At 42.7% G+C, this 18,636-nt stretch overlaps 1 protein-coding gene across 2 annotated transcripts in view; it reads left to right on the top strand.

Moving 5' to 3' along the window:
* The window catches only part of LOC114790744 (gamma-aminobutyric acid receptor subunit gamma-3-like), a 35,927-nt gene that overhangs the window by 695 nt on the left and 16,596 nt on the right, over positions 1–18,636 (top strand). The window contains exon 3 of one of the 2 annotated variants that reach the window (XM_028981052.1): positions 17,520–17,587. The exons of the other annotated variant lie outside the window; for it this stretch is intronic. Coding sequence (XP_028836885.1) covers positions 17,520–17,587 — 68 coding nt within the window. The remainder of the gene's footprint in view (positions 1–17,519; positions 17,588–18,636) is intronic. 2 annotated transcript variants of the gene reach the window in all.

Below are 18,636 nucleotides of genomic sequence, written 5' to 3'. Positions count from 1 at the left end.
GCTTGTGATGTGCGCCGCCTGTGGTCCTGGTACCCCTGGCACCGTCTTAGCATCACGGCTTCAGGCCCGTGGTCTCTGCACAGTTGGTTGGCAGTAGCCCCGCGAGCCCCTGTGTGATACGAATCTGATTTAGCGTCGGCTCTGCCCTTGAGCGATAACATGCAAGATCAGTTTCTGTTCCATGTAGGCTGGCAGAGAACAGCGCATATATATATACAGCATATATATATATTTTTTCCAAATCTCAGATCTGCACAGACAAAAAGCAAAACGAGCATCTTTTACTGCCATTTTCCCTCAGAGAGCTTCTGTGGAACAAAGCAAACAGTTCTTAAATACTGAATCTCATCTCACTAATTTAATTTAATGAAAAGCATTAAATTAGAAAAGCAGTTCGAACGATAGCCTGAAAGTCCAGCATGACCATCTTGTTGAACATCTAGTCTGGGCTGAGCTGCTGTTTGATGTTCTCAAGAGACACATCACTCGCTCCGTCTTTGATCCTAACGGAAATGTCTACTGGTTCCATTGCATGATGGGATGCTGAGTTACAAGACTGCACTGGCAATGAAACATTTAGGTTTGACCCTAAGGGCAGCAGGCTGCCTGTAGACAGATTCAGGGCATGTAAGCAAATGAGGCCAGAGCTCCTCCTGCTCCGAGGTGGATGGAAAGCTCGATTTGTTGGCATCGATGTTCTCCAAAGGATTTGCACAACTGTGTGTGGATCTGCCCAGAATGTTCATGCCATGAGGTGATGAGGTGTTTTTGTCTCTTAGGAGAGGCTTGACTAACAAAGACACATACTTGGTTATGAATAAGGCATTTTGAAAGCAAGCATGAAGCTTCAGGATGACTGGATCATGCACCAAAACAATGAGCATGTGAACTTTTCTTGTCATGCGGACATTTTGGGTCTCAGTTCCACAACTGCTTAAATGTCCTCTTATGAAAATAAAACTTTGTGAGTTTATTTAACACTAATACGAGTTCCCCTAGCCTGTCTGTGGTCCTGCAGTGGCTAGAAATGGCGATAGCTGTAAAGAGTGCTGTGATCATTCTGCTTCACCATTCAGAGAGTAGCAGCTCCGACGGTCGGATCTGTAATTTGTCCCCTTATGATGTCATTAAGGGAATGGTTACCTCTCGTTTCTCATGCTTTGTCCACCCAGAGAATTTCCCAACCCTCCCCTAATACATTATCTCCACCAACTGTCACCTTGTGATTGGTGAATGGTGCTGATGACATCATATCCGCGAACGCCCCTTCAACTTCTATTGGCCCCTCTCCTCCTCATCCCGCCTTTCTTCTCCTCATTGGCATTTAAAGCTGCCGACACATTTACATTAACATTTACAGCATTTACCAGACTCCCTTATCCAGAGCAACTTACAATCAGTAGTTACAGGGACAGTCCCCCCCTGGAGCAACTTAGGGTTAAGTGTCTTGCTCAGGGACACAATGGTAGTAAGTGGATTTGAACCTGGGTCTTCTTTCATAATAGGGGAGCTTTAATGAAGTTCCTCAGGGATCTGTAATGAGAGAAACATTCTCACACGATGGTTCCTCTCCTAGAGTCATTTCTGAACATGCAGATAATGGCATGAAAGTAACTTCTATACCAAGCAGCCAAGATCTATGCTGTCAGTTGTTTGCATCTTTAAAATTCGGTTTTGTATCAGATAATGACTCAAACATACATGCACCTTCTGCATCATCAACAGTTTATTTATTAAGTACTAGCCAAAAGCAAAATACAACTCTCATCCAATGTTTTATTTTTTAATAAATTATATTTGTATATATATTAAATTATATTTTTTAAATATAGTGGCAAAAACTCTCACACTATCCATAACCCCTGAATCCAGATCTGGGTGCCGGTCCCAGGACAGGACGGGGACTCACCCATTCACTCACGCTCTTCACAATTTAGCATCACCAGTCTTTGGCTGGTGGGAGGGGTAGAGCATGACCTTGGAGGTGTGAGGACACGTTTCTGGGCATCAAAAACTAATGAAAGACATGAATTCATTCATACATTTGCATAAATACTTTTAAAAAGGTTCATCTTCTTCCTCTTCTTTTTACTTCGGCAGCTCTCATTAGGGATCGCACACAGTGGATCAACAAGTCTGGTTGCCGTTGACGCGGTTTTATGCCGGATGCCCTTCCTGGCCCATTAGGGCATCTGGTTGCCCAACCCTCCCCATTAGTATTGCACAAAAAACTACAACGACAGAACACCTTTTCAACAGATTCAACATTGTTGTGTTTTCTTCTGTAGTCATTCGTAGATTTGCCTCCGCCCCCCCCGGCAGCCCGTATCGATTATAACATTTTAGAAGTCTGCCAACCAGTCGGCCGCCACTGATGCGCCCCTTTGTTGTCTGGCCTTCTGAAGGCCACCGGTCCTCAGACATAAAAAGTTCTTGACACAGCGTGGCTGCGGATGCGGCTGATTGCGGGAGCCGTTGCTGGAGCGCTGTCAATGTGTCCTTATTATGTCAGCTTCTCTTTGGGTCGTCGGGGGATCCCAGACAAAGTGGGTCAGCATACATTACTCAGCATGTAATTCCTACGCAGGGGCGTGTCTCTGGGACGCCTACTTGCTGCTGCGGAGGTTGGGCTCTTGTTCCAGCCGCATGTGCTTCCGAAGACGCAGGGAACTCAGAATGCTCTCCTCCGGATGGGAAGGTTCCTTGGCGAGAGCCTGACACCCGGCGAGTCCATATCAGCGCAATCTGTCACTTCTTGTTGTTTCTTGTCTGTCTTGGACGTCTGTGACTCATGTTCAAAGTGCTCGGACCTTGTGCCAATTCGCACTCTGGATCACAACAAACATTCTGGCCATGCGTGGCAGGCATCTGTGTGTCTGCACGCGAGCGCGCGTCTTCATGTGTTTGCATGGTAGCGTCAGCCAGAAATAGGGAACAGGAAAGCTGAAGGTCCCTCAGAAAACAAATGCTTATTTATTGAACATAAGGATTCAATTAAACTCGGTACAGGGGAAAGAAAGTATATTGGTAGTCCCTCATGAATAATTTATCTCAAATGTGTTCACAGAGAATAATAATGTACGTATATGAGTGTGTGTGTGTGTGTGTGTGTGTGTGTTTATATGCATCCTTATGTAAAGCACCGGTATCTGTGTGTGGGTGGATATGCCTGAATATGTGGGAATCCTTGCTTCTGAGTATGCAAGTATGTGTGTGTGTGCTTATTAGCGTCATTTCACCGCTCCCCTATATGAAAGTCGTAGGCCTTCCTCCCCTCCTGTGATGCTGAATGGCAAGCCGAGCTCATTACCATCACACAAGGGCCTTCATGGATGTGACTGAAGTGCTCGAGGACAACGCACACAAGAGAGCAGGTGCGACACATTCACATGTGAGCACAAAATGGTGGGGCATCGTACGCTGTCACTCTCCAGAGTGACTGCCACTCTTCTCGGGAGGTACCTGCCACATCCCATTAAGGTTAAGTGCCGTGTGTTTTTCTGAGCGGTTGGCGGTGAAAAAAAGCACAGACTGCGCCCCAGACACGTGCCGTATGCTTCTGCTTTGATGGGTCGGGATGGGCGAGATGGAAGCTTCTAATGGTCCGGTTCAATTGAGATGCTGGGACGCTGCGGCGTAGTTCATCACCCGCTTAGATTATGGGTTTGTCGACGTACTCAAAAATAAAAAATGAAAGTGCGGTGAGGCATTTGAGTAAATTCCAGGGGGTGGGGGCCAGCCAGCAGGATATGACATGGCACTTGATTATTCTCAACATTCAGAAGTGGCATGTGGAATAAATGGAAACGCAAAACATAACAAATGTGTCTTCATTTGAATACTAATTTAATTGTATTGCCATCATTTTAATTCATTTTCCTGGTTCTAACATTAGTCTTTCTAATGCATCCAGCCTCTTCACTGCGAGCCTCATAATATTCCGCGTTGCCCTCAGCAAGCATTTTCCCTCTTATCATTCCGAAAATAGCGATCTGATTGATAGCGCATTATTGGATCTTTATCAAGCGGCAGCGTCTTTTATATTTTGCAGCGTTGTTTGTGGGTGGGAGGAGAGGAGCGTCTGCTTCATCCACTCGCTGTGTTTCTTCTTTTGGCACTTTAGTGCATCTCGTTGGCGGTTGCTGGGCTCGGGCTATCGCAGATCTGCATCAAAGACTCTCTCCATAGTTCTTCTTCTGGGGGGCAGAGGGGAGCAGGAGGTAAAAAACGGCAGAATCACATCCTCAGTCATATTCTGGAACTAGTGAAGGATTGTGGTCACCTGATGCTAACAGACAATTTATATACAACGCATCAAAATGTATGAAATTCTGAAAGTGAAATGACAAAATTATAGTTACCTACACAATCTGAGTAAAACTAAAATTATAGGACAGAATGAATGTGCTCTTAAGTCATAGTGACAACTGTGTTGACATAACATGTTTAAATGACTTGCTATAAATGTTGCTTTTGGAATCAATGTGTGATATTGCCAGGAAATGTGCCCTCACACCTCCAAGGCCAGGAGTTCAAATCCAGGCTCTGGCTTTCGGTGTGCAGCATCTGCATGCTCTCCCTGTGTTGGTGTGGGTTTTCCCCTTGTTCTCCAGTTTCCTCCTGACGCCCAACGGCATACAGATGAGGTGAATTGGCCACTCTGAACAGTCAGTGGGTGTCCTGCGGTGGTTGTATTCTACAATGCTGGAAAAAGAATGGTGTACATTGTCCTCTGTTCATAGAATAACTGGTACTTTGGTGTGAATTGCAATTCATGTGAAATTCTCTCACTTTTTAGAACTTTTAACAACTAGGGCATTTTTTGGCTCAAAGTGTGTGGTGTTCCTTGGTCCTTTGAGTGTGTGCGTGGCGTTCTAAACTTAAAATATTATGCCCTTCTCCTCTGGCGAGCTTTCATCTGGAGTTTTTAATCACTGGCCAGGAACCGGAGCCATAAAGAAAGCTCCAGAAACAACTGTGCACCATCATCTGTCTGGGAGCTACCGCTGGGAAACACAGTGCATGAAGAAGAAGCACACACACTCAGACAAAAAAAACCCCAAAACAGTCAGCATCTTTTTTAATTTCCGAGCTGGATGACAAATTGATAATCAGCTCACAGCTTGCTGGTAAGCAGGCCGGTTGACCAAATGCAAATGCATACGTTCATTATTTTATTACATACCAACATGTTTCATGCTCTCATGTCAACAGACCCTGTCAAAAGCATTTTAATACCTAACAACAACACTAATGGCTGATTCGAAATGGACCAGGAGGAAATTTTCACTTCACTTTTTATTCACTGTAATGTAATGTTTGTGCTCGCATATGTGTAATCATGCATTATGCATTTGGTTGTGTGTTTGTGATACAAACAGACAGGCAGACAGACAGAGGAATAGAATCCTTCACCCTCAGAAGGATTATGGGAAATTACTTGGAGGATTTTTGCAGAATTGGAGCGATTGTTCTATCAGCTGAAACGTAGAGGAGGGCTCCTCGATGAGCTTTGTGTAATCCTTTTACACTCATTTATCGGGGTGCCGCCGGCCTCGCCGTGGTCATTTCCTGGTCCAAGGGTAAACGGGTGCATGAATGCACTCTCGCCGCTGCTTTGTGCATGGCCCTGAGTGTGTGTGTGAGTGCAGGTGCATGCCTCTGTGTCAGGAGACACAAGCAAATTCACGCAAGGCGACTCCAAATGAGTTTATTATTGTGCCACCTGGATGGCGGTACAGAATAAAGCTGCCAAGGTAAATGATTATTGTTTTATAAGTTTAAATGCACAAAAAGAGAAAAGAATACAGCAACGAAGGGCAATGAGGGTGAAAACAAGAAAAAATAACTGGCCTTTTAGTCATTTCCCAGGGAAGAAGCTCTTTATTCTTGAGGGTTTGGATCGTTTGGAGTCCACGTCTACTGAGAAAACCTCAGCCATCGGAATCATAATCGCTCTAGGGACCTTCTGCTTCATTCTGTCTCTGCATTCCATTCACAACACATCTCTCTATCACACCGTGTCATGATGACAGCTGGCACAGGAACCCGGCTCTCGGAAGGCTCCCGTTGGTTACAGGGTAAAAGTAATGTAGCATCTCAGAAGCGAGTTTCTCCTGGCCCGGTTCCACGCTGCCCCCTCTGACAGACAGAAGTGATCCAGGGCTAATGAGCTCCCCCACCTCCCTGCAGTGGACAGCTTCACCTGGCGACGTCTTCCTTGGTGTTTTCCCTGAACAGTGGTTGGGCCCACAGGTACTCTGCATCGCCGACTTTTGCCATTATTACAGTCCCTGCCGCTTTGAAAAATCTCCATATCAGAAACACGACTGCTTTACAATTTTACAATAGTCAAGTATAGTAGAGTGATACACACTAAACTATAAACCAGAAGCAAGTCACTTAACCCTGAGTGTCTCCGGGGGACTGTCCCTGTCACTACTGATAGTTGTCATAAATGAAAATGTAAGTATATAAAGAGGTGAGATGAATAAAATAGGCAATATGGCATTACAATTCAATATGGCTATCCAGAGACTGAGACAGTGAAGTTTAAACAGGTTAACTAGACGGGTAAATACACAAAAATAAGCAACACAATGTAACACTTCTGTGAAATCAAACTGTCCACTAAAGGAAACAACACTGATTGACAATCAATTTTACTTGCTGTTGTGCAGATGGAATAGACAACAGGGGGAAATTATAGGCAATTAGCAAGAAATCTCCAATAAAGGCGTGGTTCTGCAGGTGGTGACCACAGAACACGTTTCAGTTCCTATGCTTTCTGGCTGATGTTCTGGTCACTTTTAAATGTTGGTGGTGCTTTCACTCTAGTGGTATCGTGAGGCGGAGTCTACAACCCACACAAGTGGCTCAGGTAGGGCAGCTCGTCCAGGATGGCACATCAATGCGAGCTGTGGCAAGTAGGTTTGCTGTGTCTGTCAGCGTAGTGTCCAGAGCATGGAGGCACTACCAGGAGACAGGCCAATACATCAGGAGATGTGGAGGAGGCAGCAAGAGCAGCAGTAGAATTGCTACCTCCACCTTTGTGAAAGGAGGAACAGGAGTAGCCCTGACAGAGCCCTGAAAATTACCTCTTGCAGGCCATAAATGTGCATTTTGTGCTTACAGCCCAACACCGAGCAGCACATTTGGCATTTCCAGACTTGCAAATTCGCCACTGGCACACTGTGCTCTTCACAGATGAAAGCAGGTTCACACTGAGCACATTTGACAGACATGACAGTCTGGAGACACCATGAAGGACGTTCTGCTGCCTGCAACATCCTCCAGCATGACCAGTTTGCAGTGGGTTAGCAATAGTTTGAGGTGATATTTTTTGGAGGGGCCGCACAGCCCTCCATGTGCTCACCAGAGGTAGCCTGACTTCCATTAGGTGCTGAAATTAAATCTTCAGACCCCTTGTGAGACCATATGCTGGTGTGGTTGGCCCTGGGTTCCTCCTAATGCAAGTGGCTGGAGTGAGTCAGCAGTTCCTATAAGATGAAGGCATTGATGCTGTGGACTGGCCCACCCGTTCCCCAGAACAGAATCCAACTGAGCACATCTGGGACATCATGTCATGCTCTGGCAGGAGATCCCTCAGGAGGCTATCCGCCACCTCATCAGGAGCATGCCCAGGAGTTGTAGGGAGGTCATACCGGCACGTGGAGGCCACTCACACTACTGAGCCTCATTCTGACTTGTTTTAAGAACATTACATCAAAGTTGGATCAGCCTGTAGTGTGTTTTCCACTTTAATTTTGAATGTGACAGACACTCTAATCTTCTGTAAGTCTGGATTCAGTGTTAGGGTTGAATATTCCTGACCTCAAATGCCCATGATAATACAGCACTGGGGGAAGAAAATGAGATCACTCCATATTCAAAAACAGAAAATTTCATCTCTGCTTACTGAATGCATTCAATGTGTATTATGATTTAAATCCTAACACCATCACCACTTTATGCAACATTGTGAGCTGCTGATTAAATGATCAGGAAAAAGGAACCACAGAAGTATGGCGTAACCATCGTATTTCACCCTGATTTGAATTGCTGAATGCTTCCTTATTATTATATTATTTTATAGAGGGCATACATGTGTTTAGTTTGTTGCTTAACCTTATATATATGTATATGTATAAAACCTTTTTCCAAAAAAAAAAAAAAAGCCCAATGGCATCCCAGTGGGTAACCAGCAAAGCCGTCTTGATATAGGCTCTATAACTATCACATATTATAATGCGTAATGAAATATTTTTATTTAGAATTTTTATGATTATGATTAATAGTTGACAGCACTCACGGACTCAATCACCAGGTCTAAATCATTAATCACGCCTATTTAAAGTCACCAATTCAACTGGATACTGGCAGGAAACAGAAGAAGCCAGAAGGACCCTGTGCCTACATGGGGAGGGCTTCCAAACTGCAGGTCAGAAGAACCTTGAAGAAAAGGATCAAAAACCCTTGTCCTACAATGACTTATAAAATATAACACTAAAGTAGCATTAGCATATGGCAAAGTCACTTTTTCACTCTAAATTGCTTCTATATTTAATATTTTTAATTCAAATACAGTCCTCATATACAAATTGAAAGGTGAATATGAATTCCCTCAAGTAGTTAATCAAGCAATCACGAGTTCAGTTTGGCCAACCTTTACACATGACTCACAGGTTAGAAAACGGTGATGAAGAACAGCCCCCTGACATACGTGGTGGTGAGCGGCGCGGTGAGCGCGGCTGCATGAGTCATGGTGACAGCATCTAGGTAGCCTCTGCTGCCTTTTCACACGTTCGCTCATGACGGCAATGCCAACCGAATGAATGGATCATATGATTCACCTGGCAGTTTGGAAGATTTTGTCCGAGGCAATATGCACCACGCTCGGATATCGACAAGACTTCTCGCATCTCTGCGTTTGCACTCTCCTCACGTGTAATCCTATGTTTCAGCTGGGCTTCAGCCAATATCAGGCTAGGTGTGTGTTTCCATTTCCTCCAGCTCTTAAGGGTGGAGACATTCTGTGTGAGAGCAATGATATTAAAGCAATCTCAGCAATTTGCCTGAGCAATAACTCACTGTATCGGCAGCCACGGAGCCGTCATTACTGCTGTTGCTCTCCGAGAGGGCCCATGTCCTCACCTTATTTCGGTGGAAATGAGCAGGATTACATGAGCCAAGGTGATTTCAAATATGATCAATCTGTTGCTGCTTGCCAGGGGAACCCAAACACAGAGCTAATGGCTTGGAATGGGATGAGAAAACACGGATGCACATGGCTGAATTGGCAGAGAGGAATAGGAAATATTATTTGTCTCTTTTATTGTGTGACGTTAAGTGAGATCTGATCTTAAAAAGACATGAACAGATTCTTGATTCTGAACAGAAATGTAGACCCAGAGGAGGGGTCCATTTAATATATATTCTGGTTGAAGTATGTAACTGGTCACACTGAAAACCAATTTCTTATTAAACCAGAGATTAATTCATACAGACAAATATTAAATAAAATTATATAAAAAAGTACACCAACTCAGAATTAAGGCAGAGGTTTAAATACAGCAATATACTGAACAATTCGTTAGACTACTTTTTATATATCTTATAGTTCATTATAGTAAATTAATCACAACGACGTCATCCTCCACCAAACGGAATTGTGGGTCTGATGCGTTGAGCAAGCACTAGCCAATAATTTAAACACATTATGCATTTTAAATTAAACAGTGATTAACACAAAACTTTTGACAGCCCTAATTAATATACATATTCATGACTTATATTTTGCTATTTTAATAGAAAAAGCAATTCAAAATTTCACCATCTTCCTAATTTACAGTGGTTTAGAGAGCATTTTATACAATATAGAATTGCTAATAATACAGTAAAGAATTGCTAACAATGATAGTAAGCCTAAAGCACTTAATGTAATTACCAATACGTTGGACTTGAGGAGAATGAATAAGAGTTCTGAAAGTCATTGTGAATTTATCTCTGATGTATTTGCATAGTTTGAGACTGAAGTGAACTCGCTGTACCTCCGCAGAGGTATTCCTGGGTGCAGTTTAATTACCTTTGTCTGTCTGTCGGTCACTCTGACAGGCCGCAGTCCTGCTGGGTGAGAACAGATTAGCAGACTAATGGATCTTCGCTCTCAGAATATCGTGCCCGCGTATTGATCCCGTCTGGAGTCTCGTTTTGAAGTATGAGATTAGACCACCGAACCCAAATGGAAGATGTCTTCACAGCATCGGAGAAAGAAAAAGATGTCACAGCCAGTTTTCTTCGCCGACTTTGATCAGATATTTATAGGATCTGAGCCTACGGAACAGACGAGGTGCAGACTCCTCACGAGTGTATCACTTTTACATACACACTACAACGAATACAATGTGTGCACACACAGCTATAAACATTCCATAAAAACATGAAAGGTTAATTGGTTGTGCTTGTAATGAAATCAGTAAATAATCAGTTTTTGGAGCAGAAATAAGCCTTTTTCTCCAACAGTGGAAAATCTTATAGCTGCACAGATTATACGCAGATATATTTAGCTCTCTTTTAATCTTGATGCCTGGAAGAAAAATACCTGGATGCAGCCGAATTTCCTTCAATTATGCAAAGATAAGACAGAAATAATAAGACTACAACTCAAGTCAGAAATCCTGGTGTAATAATGAATGAGGATCTTAGCTTTTCCAACTATATAAAAAAAACAACTCCATATCATTCACATGAAACACACACACACACACACACACACACACACACATACATACATATATATATTTAAGGAAGTGGTAATCAGAAGGTTGCCAGTTCGACTCCCGAGCCGCCAAGGTGCCACAAGTTCTCATGTTTCTTAGATCAGTAGGGCCAGGCCAGCTAACGGTGCCCTGAGTATAAGCAGCATTTATACAACATTCAGATGGCAGGCCTCAATGCTCAGTTTTTTTAACGTTTTTTGTTGTCAGAATCAGATTTCAGTTTGAATAGTTCACCATAGTGAACTGGGTGACATCCACTTGCAGGATGTCAGTGTCCAGCATGGAGGTGGCAGCATATTTTTATACTTTTCATACCTTTGGTCCTTCCATTGGCTAACTGCACACAGGCACCAAGATGTGGTCACTTCCACCTGCACAGAATGCAGAACAAGTTACTGTGCTACCCATTATGCTAGAACCAGCATTCCAAATCCTTACTACAAACAGTTCTCTTCACTGAGAGTTTTCTGTTGTATCTATTCTCATCAGTTTAATATTGTCATGGCCATTTGGCAAGACGAGGCAGGTGAACTGAGACAGTGACAAAAACTAGACAAGGAAGAAGGATGCATTCACGATACAGGGGTTTATTCTTGTGAAGGACAGGGGAGACATCTGGTAACTCGTGAACATAACAAAGACTCGACGGTGAACAGACACAAACAGGGCAGCTTTATATATCACACACAGGTGAAGACAATTAGGAAACATTACACAGGACTAACGTGAAACTCCGGTCTGGGAACCCCTTCCAGATCGGATCATGACAAATATATGATACGTTGGGGATCTACATATGAAGCATATTTTCAGAACAAGGTGTCGGCAAATGGGCTTGCTACTTTCGCTCTGTGCACCAACCCAGTATTGCAGTGCTAGCTGTGGTGACCTAGTTGGTACAGGACTCGTAACTGAAAGGTTGCGGGTTCAAATCCCGAACCAACAAGGTGCCACTGAGGTCCCCTTGAGCAAGGTACCTTCCCAACACACTCATATATCATACCCCCCAACCCCAGCAAATAAAAATAAATAAGTAAATATATGTGTGTGTGCCCGTAAAAGCGGTAGTGACTATCTGGCCAGTGCAGAAACTCCTGAACACCTCGAAAAGCCAGTAAACAAGCATTCATCATAATGGCCCAACTACAGACTAAGTGTCGAGAAGAGGGCGAGCCATTCACTCCAACGCCTTGCACCTGATGACTAAAGCTTTATTATAACAACACAGGTCGTAATTGACTGCTGCAGCGGGGTCAACTGCATGCTAGCTGCCAATGTGGTGTGAGCGAGGGGTTGCGACGCTGAGGGCGGGCCCCACAATTGCAGCCACTGCGCGTTCCAGCCAAGCGAAACTGCTGCTCTCTAGAGCATGTTAATGTCCACTCATGGGAAAGAGCCACAGTCCCCACCTGGGAGTGACTGGTTGCGCTGACGACTCCTAATTTGTTTGCCCGTCACAGGGACAGCCTAACAGGGTTTAAAAGAAGCACCTCAATTAACCCTGGAGGGGTCACTTGACACAGCAGATGGGCGTTATGGTAATGTTGCTTTTCACACTGAGGGGGGGGCTTGTGTTTATGTGTGTAGGAGCGGAGTGTGCATGCAAATAATAAAAAATATTAAAGGCTGTCAAAATTAATGTGTTAATCACTGCGATTAATTATAATATTAACATGAAACCTGCTGAAATAAATTAGCACAATTAACACAGCTGTGTCTTATTTAGTTACTGTCTGTGTCCTACCTATGACACAGGTGTGAAATTCTTTCTAGCCAGAGACAAGATGCTCAACCAGGTGAGTAACATCCTTGCAAAAGTTTCACAATGGAATGTGTGTTTTTTCGGTCCAGCAGAGTGAAAATCTGACGTGACCCTTGGCGGAAATGAAATAAACAACAAAATATTTTTAAAAGTTTCCAGACTTTCCAGATCTATAAAAAATGCTATTTTTTTATTTATATTTAATTTACAGACTGTTTTATGACCAGCTCATCTCCCTGTCACTCCCTGTCTCAGCCTCTTTCCCCCAACCAGTCATAGGTTTTTTACATTTTACATTTAATGTTTTAAATAAGCATTATTGCAAGCCTAAGTCCTAAAATATTTATAAAGACTGGTTGTGAGAATTTAATTTCAAAATGAGCTTATTTAACCTCATGGACATTTTGGCAGGTCATTCTAAGGTCATTCTTGACTTCATGTAATTACTGCATCATAAACATGTATTGTGTGAGTGTGTCTCTGTGAGGGATGTTGACTGTGATAGTTTAGTATAAAGCACACGGTGCACACAGTGAAATTTGTCCTCTGCATTTAACCCATCACCCTGAGTGAGCAGTGGGCAGCCATGACAGGCGCCCGGGGAGCAGGGGTGGTGCTTTGCTCAGTGGCACCTCAGTGGCACCTTGGCAGATCGGGATTCGAACTAGCAACCTTCTGATTACAGGGCCACTTTCTTAACCGCTAGGCCACCACTTCCCCTAGTAATACAAAGCCAAAAGCCATTAAATATTATCATGAGTGATGCAGTGATGTCAATTCAAAGCCTAAGGTGATTTTCATTATAGGTTTTAAATAAAGCAACAAAATGTTATGTCTAAAGACAGACTCCCTTTCAGAAGCTGGCCACGTGAGGCTGCAGGAAATGAACTTTTAACTTTTTGTTCTAAAATCAACTTGCAGTGCTACACACACACAAAGGCCCACAGAACAGAAGAGTGTTATGTGTTTGCCAGCGGCATTGTGCAGTGATGAAAACGCGGAGAGACGGAGACAGTCAAAAGGGATGGGCTGTGCTTGTAGGGTGCCAGCCAGCGAGCCAAGATGAACATGGCATGGTGGAAAAGAGGTTAGTGTGTCAAAGTCATAGCTCCTGACGCCAGCTGAGTCCTGGCTACAACTCTGCAGACAACAGCCAAGAAGTTCCCGGTAACCTACTTAAGTAGAACCACAGGATACAAGCAGTTTTCTTTGCCACTGTTGCCTTTGGCTTGCTCATTAGGGGCCTTGAGCACTGGTCCTATGTGAGGCGCTTGTACATTGCCAATGTACATTGTAAAAACTGCTGTACACCCAAAGAATGATTGACTGATCAATAAAACTACGTTCTGTTTTTCAATGTAAAGACTGCTTGGAATCAGAGCAAGCTGAGAAAAGTAACAAAAGTAACTGTTTGTTGTTAGTATAGAACCTAATGTGGTGACATAAATACATGAATTTATGAAATTATTGCTAGTAAAATGACACTAAGTGAGAGAACAGGAGCACTTGGGTCCAGGTCCTTGCCCATAGACTTCACCAGCTTCTTCTCACATTTTGATGCCTCTTCATTATCCAACCCCACAGGGTTTTATTGCACTACAGACATTCTATAAATACTTCCACTACTGTGCATTTTTTTATGATTATTATACTTTAAATTTGAAGTGTTCTTCTACTATGCAGAAATTCCATTACTGGAATTAAACTTGAAATTATTCTGCAATTTTACTAATGAACTGCAGTCACTGTGCACCTCTTCAATGATCTGTTACAAGCTCAGTAGCAATAACATAACCTTCCAACGTATTAGAGAGCCATGGGCCATGGGCTGTGCCTTTGTGTCGTGTGGTGCAGCTTTAGGGGTTAATGACTTTATTTGCTCTTTTTTTTTGGTGTTCCAATCCTGTTCTGTGATTCCTAGGAAGCATGACATTGTGGGAAGGAAAAGCCAGTGTTTCAGTGAAAACAGTCTGGAAGTGGAAGAATCTTCTTGACTCTCGTTTGGAACCTCCCCTGTGTTTTGGCCGACCTGTTTTTGTGTGCCGAACGTGTAATTGACAAGTTTGGAAGTAGCATGCTCATCACATTCTCAGTTCTAGTCCAGTGGGAGTTTAGTCAAGTCACATTTGCCAAGTTGCTCGGGGTAAGAAAAAGAAATGTTGAGAGTTTGACTAAATTTGTGCAGGGCTTGGAGAAAGTGGAGTTTCACTTGGATGTGATATATCCAGTTACTGGACAACTTTTTTTTTTTTTTTTTTATTCACTGGCTATTTACTATTTTGACCATTCTACACTAGGAAAAAAACTCCTCTTAGACTGCAATTCTACTTCTTGCGACTCAGCCATATCCTGCTTTTTCCTTTTGATCTTTTTACTGTAAAACCAGCATTTTGACATATTTGACAATTAGTGTCAGTTTTTCAGAGGAGCTTATATGTTGTGTCAGCAGAGCAAATCGCCACTCATCCACAAATGGACAGGGAATCTATGAACAGTGTTGTAATGTTGGAAACAGCATGGTTCAGTCGAGCTTTCACTTGGCCCACATAGTTTTGCCTTTTATAATTTTTTTGCGTTTGAATTTGACACTCACAAAAAAATTTTTTGTCGTTAGCTTTGAATGAAAAGGACATAAAAATAGAGTTGAAAGCTCCAGTGACCACAGTGTGATCAGTTAATGTGAAGGACAAGCATATACTTGCACAGCAGGATGTCAATTACCATGTTGACACAAATAAAAGACGACCTAGAATATAAAACAAAACCCCTTTCTGAGACTATTTTTTGAGGACTAACTATTTTAAGTAATGCTTTAATACAGAAAAATGATTTTATTTGTAGATACTGCTGAAGGCAGGCTGTTTAAAGGAAATCAGTAATTTCATTAATCTTTAGGATTAATTGCTTACATTTAAATTAAGTAGTGTGTGTGTGTGTGTATATATATTCACACTCATTGTCTCATTGTCCTGATCATGGTGATTGGGACTCGTTAAATGTGATGTTGTATCCCATGTGATGACTGGTTTCTGTGTTGCCGACCATGTGGCCCTTTATGTTTTTTTTTACGTTTATCAAAAACCAACCCTTTTTTACTCATGTTGTGCACATGTGCCTCCTGTTTCTCTACAGGCATCCCATAAAGGAAAACTAAAACACTAATTACAAAATACTGTATTTGGAACCATGTATCAGTATTCTTTAGTTTTTCTTTAGATCGCAAATGTCAGACAACACTTTTACAGACAATTTTGAGGCAAAACGCTGTCTCATTTTTGGCCAGTATGGTCATATGACTCAACAGTAGAGTCTTGACCGATATGATTTGACTCCTTTTCAGCCAATAGCAAAAGCAGAAAATTCAGCAGCTCTTCAGCAACAACATATGTGTTCAAAGTTTGAACACATATGTTGTTCAGTCTTCCTTTGATATAAATAGTCTCCTGACAATTTGCTCATGTAGTCAATGACCTGCTGGGACCTGCAGCAGCTGCCAACAGTATGGTATGTGTCCAGCACCATATGCATAAGGATCTGTAGTGTTTATTCATCAGTCTTTATGAATGGGTATTGAAAGCTGTTTCAACACAAATCGCTATTCTTTGTTCCCTGATGGCAATTGATTCCCCACCATTTAGACGTGTTTGTACAGTTTTTTTCCACTGTTATTGTTACGCAGGTTCACTGCAGTGACTATGGGAAAAATTTGCACTGATTTGCGATGAATTGTTTTATTCTCTGAATTGATATGTGAGATCATTTTCTGTTTTATTTTGTTATGCTGTAGCATAATAGGATAGGTAATGAGTCCACACCTTTTAGTTGATCCATTTAGATTTTCTGTCTATGTCTGTCTCCTTAATTCAATCCTAACTACTGAATTCCATCTCCCATCCTAAAAGTTCATCAGAGCAGTCAGCATGAGATGCACACTTAACCATGCAAGGATGATCCGCTCCATACAGCGACAACTCAAAAGATTGGATGCTAAAAGGTGTAGAAAAATTACTTTTAAAAGATGCCAGAGGCTAAATGTGAAACCATGGCTATGAATTTTTATGACAGATTGTTTAGTGTGTGTGTGTGTGTGTGTGTGTGTGTGTGTGTGTGTGCGAGCGCTTTTGGAGGCCGAATACCCAACAGACAATGGCGTTCTGGCACTAGCCCTTGGCCGGCGCTGTTATCTCAACAGAACAGTGTCTGTCGCCTTGCTGCTCTGTCTCTCCTCTAAATGCTGATGTACAATCTTCTGAGCCTTACAATGCGAACAATTAAGTTTATTATCTATTCTAAAGAACACATGTTTTTTATAGAATGTGATCAGAACATAGTTAAAATAATTTGCAGATGCATGTCAAGCATGTGTGTATGCTTACAAAATTTTAACCTTGTATTTTAGCCCTTTAAAAGCTAAATAATGGATGATCTGTAAGTCTGTGAAGAGTGTTTAATTAACCACAGCCGGTGGGATTAATCACGGTGCAGGAATTGACATGTTGTGACGTGTTGGGGTCGCAGGGGTGTCCATTGCAGGGGTGTTGACATTTTAAGCAGCAGAAAATTTGCCAAGGCAAAGCAAGGACAGGCACTCTGGCAGGGATGGACAGTAAATCTCAGGTGCTCAGTTCTATAAAAGAGCACACAACGCTCTTAAACTACTGTGATTAACTGTGCCGTCTTATTTTCTTGAAAATGCCCAAGTTTATGAAATATCAGAGTGAGTCAGAGGAGCACAATAGGAATATTTTTCTCATCATGAGAGTAGGCCTGGACCTCTCTCATTCCCTTTGTTCATTTGTAGTTCATTTGAAATAGCTTTTGGTGCACTTACAGAAATTGGATTTTGTTATGTATCAGGAGAGCTCATGCCCAGTTTTGACCTTTTTAAAGGAACCATTGGTATCTTTGTAATTATAAAAGTGAAGTGTTGTCTCTGAGTGACATTTCCATGACCAAGTGTTGTTTCTCTCCCTCTCCAGTTAAACCGACTGTTGTTGACGTTGACATATATGTGAACAGTATAGGACCTGTTTCCTCTATAGACATGGTGAGTATCATGCACACACACACACACACACGCACACAAACTCATCATATTGTTACATTCGCTTACAGTATTGGATGTGTTTAATGCCTCTGAATTGGGATGCAGGCAGGCAGCATTTCACCTCTCCAAGTACCAGGGATGTGGGGAAGTAGTCCTGCAGGACAGAAGGGCCTTTCTTTCTGATAATGAGGTGGTTTGTGGGAGTGCCAGGGTCACTGAGCACTAAGCTGCTTTTAGACCACTGCCAAATCACCTCTCGGGGGATTTCTGTTAACGACCACGACTGGCCATCAGCGTAACCGCAGCTCAACAATCGTGTCATGTAAAGATATCAGGAAGCTAGGATGACATCTAGTTACAGAATAATTCAACAAATATGTCAAGTCTATCCGTTCTTGTCAAGACTGGCTGCAGCGGGAAGGCAGTGCAGCCCAGCCATCCATTTCCCCCCTCGTCTTTTACAAGCTCCTCCAGGGGATCCCCGGGCGTTCCCTGGCCAGACAGCAGATATAATCCCTCCAGCATGTTCTGGGGTCTTTTCCTGGTTGAAGATGTTTAAAAGCAAGCCTGCAGGGAAACCCCGTTTGATCAAGACCTCAAGCTTCATGAGTGCAGGTGACAAGAGGAACCACGACAGACTTAAGCTTAGCCTCATATCTTGGGCCTTTCACATCAATGCTTCTGCATTAATGCAGCCATTACATACTCTCAGGACCTCAATCCCATAATCCCATGTACATTTGCTTACTTATGAATGAGAGTCTAAAATTTAGCCTCTTTAAGGCTAAATCACCAATGAGCAGATCCAGATTTCTTTACTCTGTGTAGTAACTGATTCATTCCAGGCCTGTATTTAATTATAAATAGGTGCTAGACTTGGTTCAGCACTTGCTCCAGGCATTGTCACTCTTCAAGCAGCTGTAGTGGACACATTGTCAGGAGGCAGAGCTGGAAGACATTGAATGGGCCTTTGCACTTGACATCTTTCTTGTCAGTCTAAGATGTTAAGAATTGCATCATGCACAAAGGTGGTGATAGAGTCCAAACTG

Source organism: Denticeps clupeoides, chromosome 5 (genome assembly GCF_900700375.1).
Source record: "Denticeps clupeoides chromosome 5, fDenClu1.1, whole genome shotgun sequence".
In the NCBI taxonomy this organism is placed as follows: Eukaryota; Metazoa; Chordata; class Actinopteri; order Clupeiformes; family Denticipitidae; genus Denticeps; species Denticeps clupeoides.
Note: the sequence above shows the minus strand (reverse complement) of the source record. Positions and strands in the feature narration are given on the sequence as shown.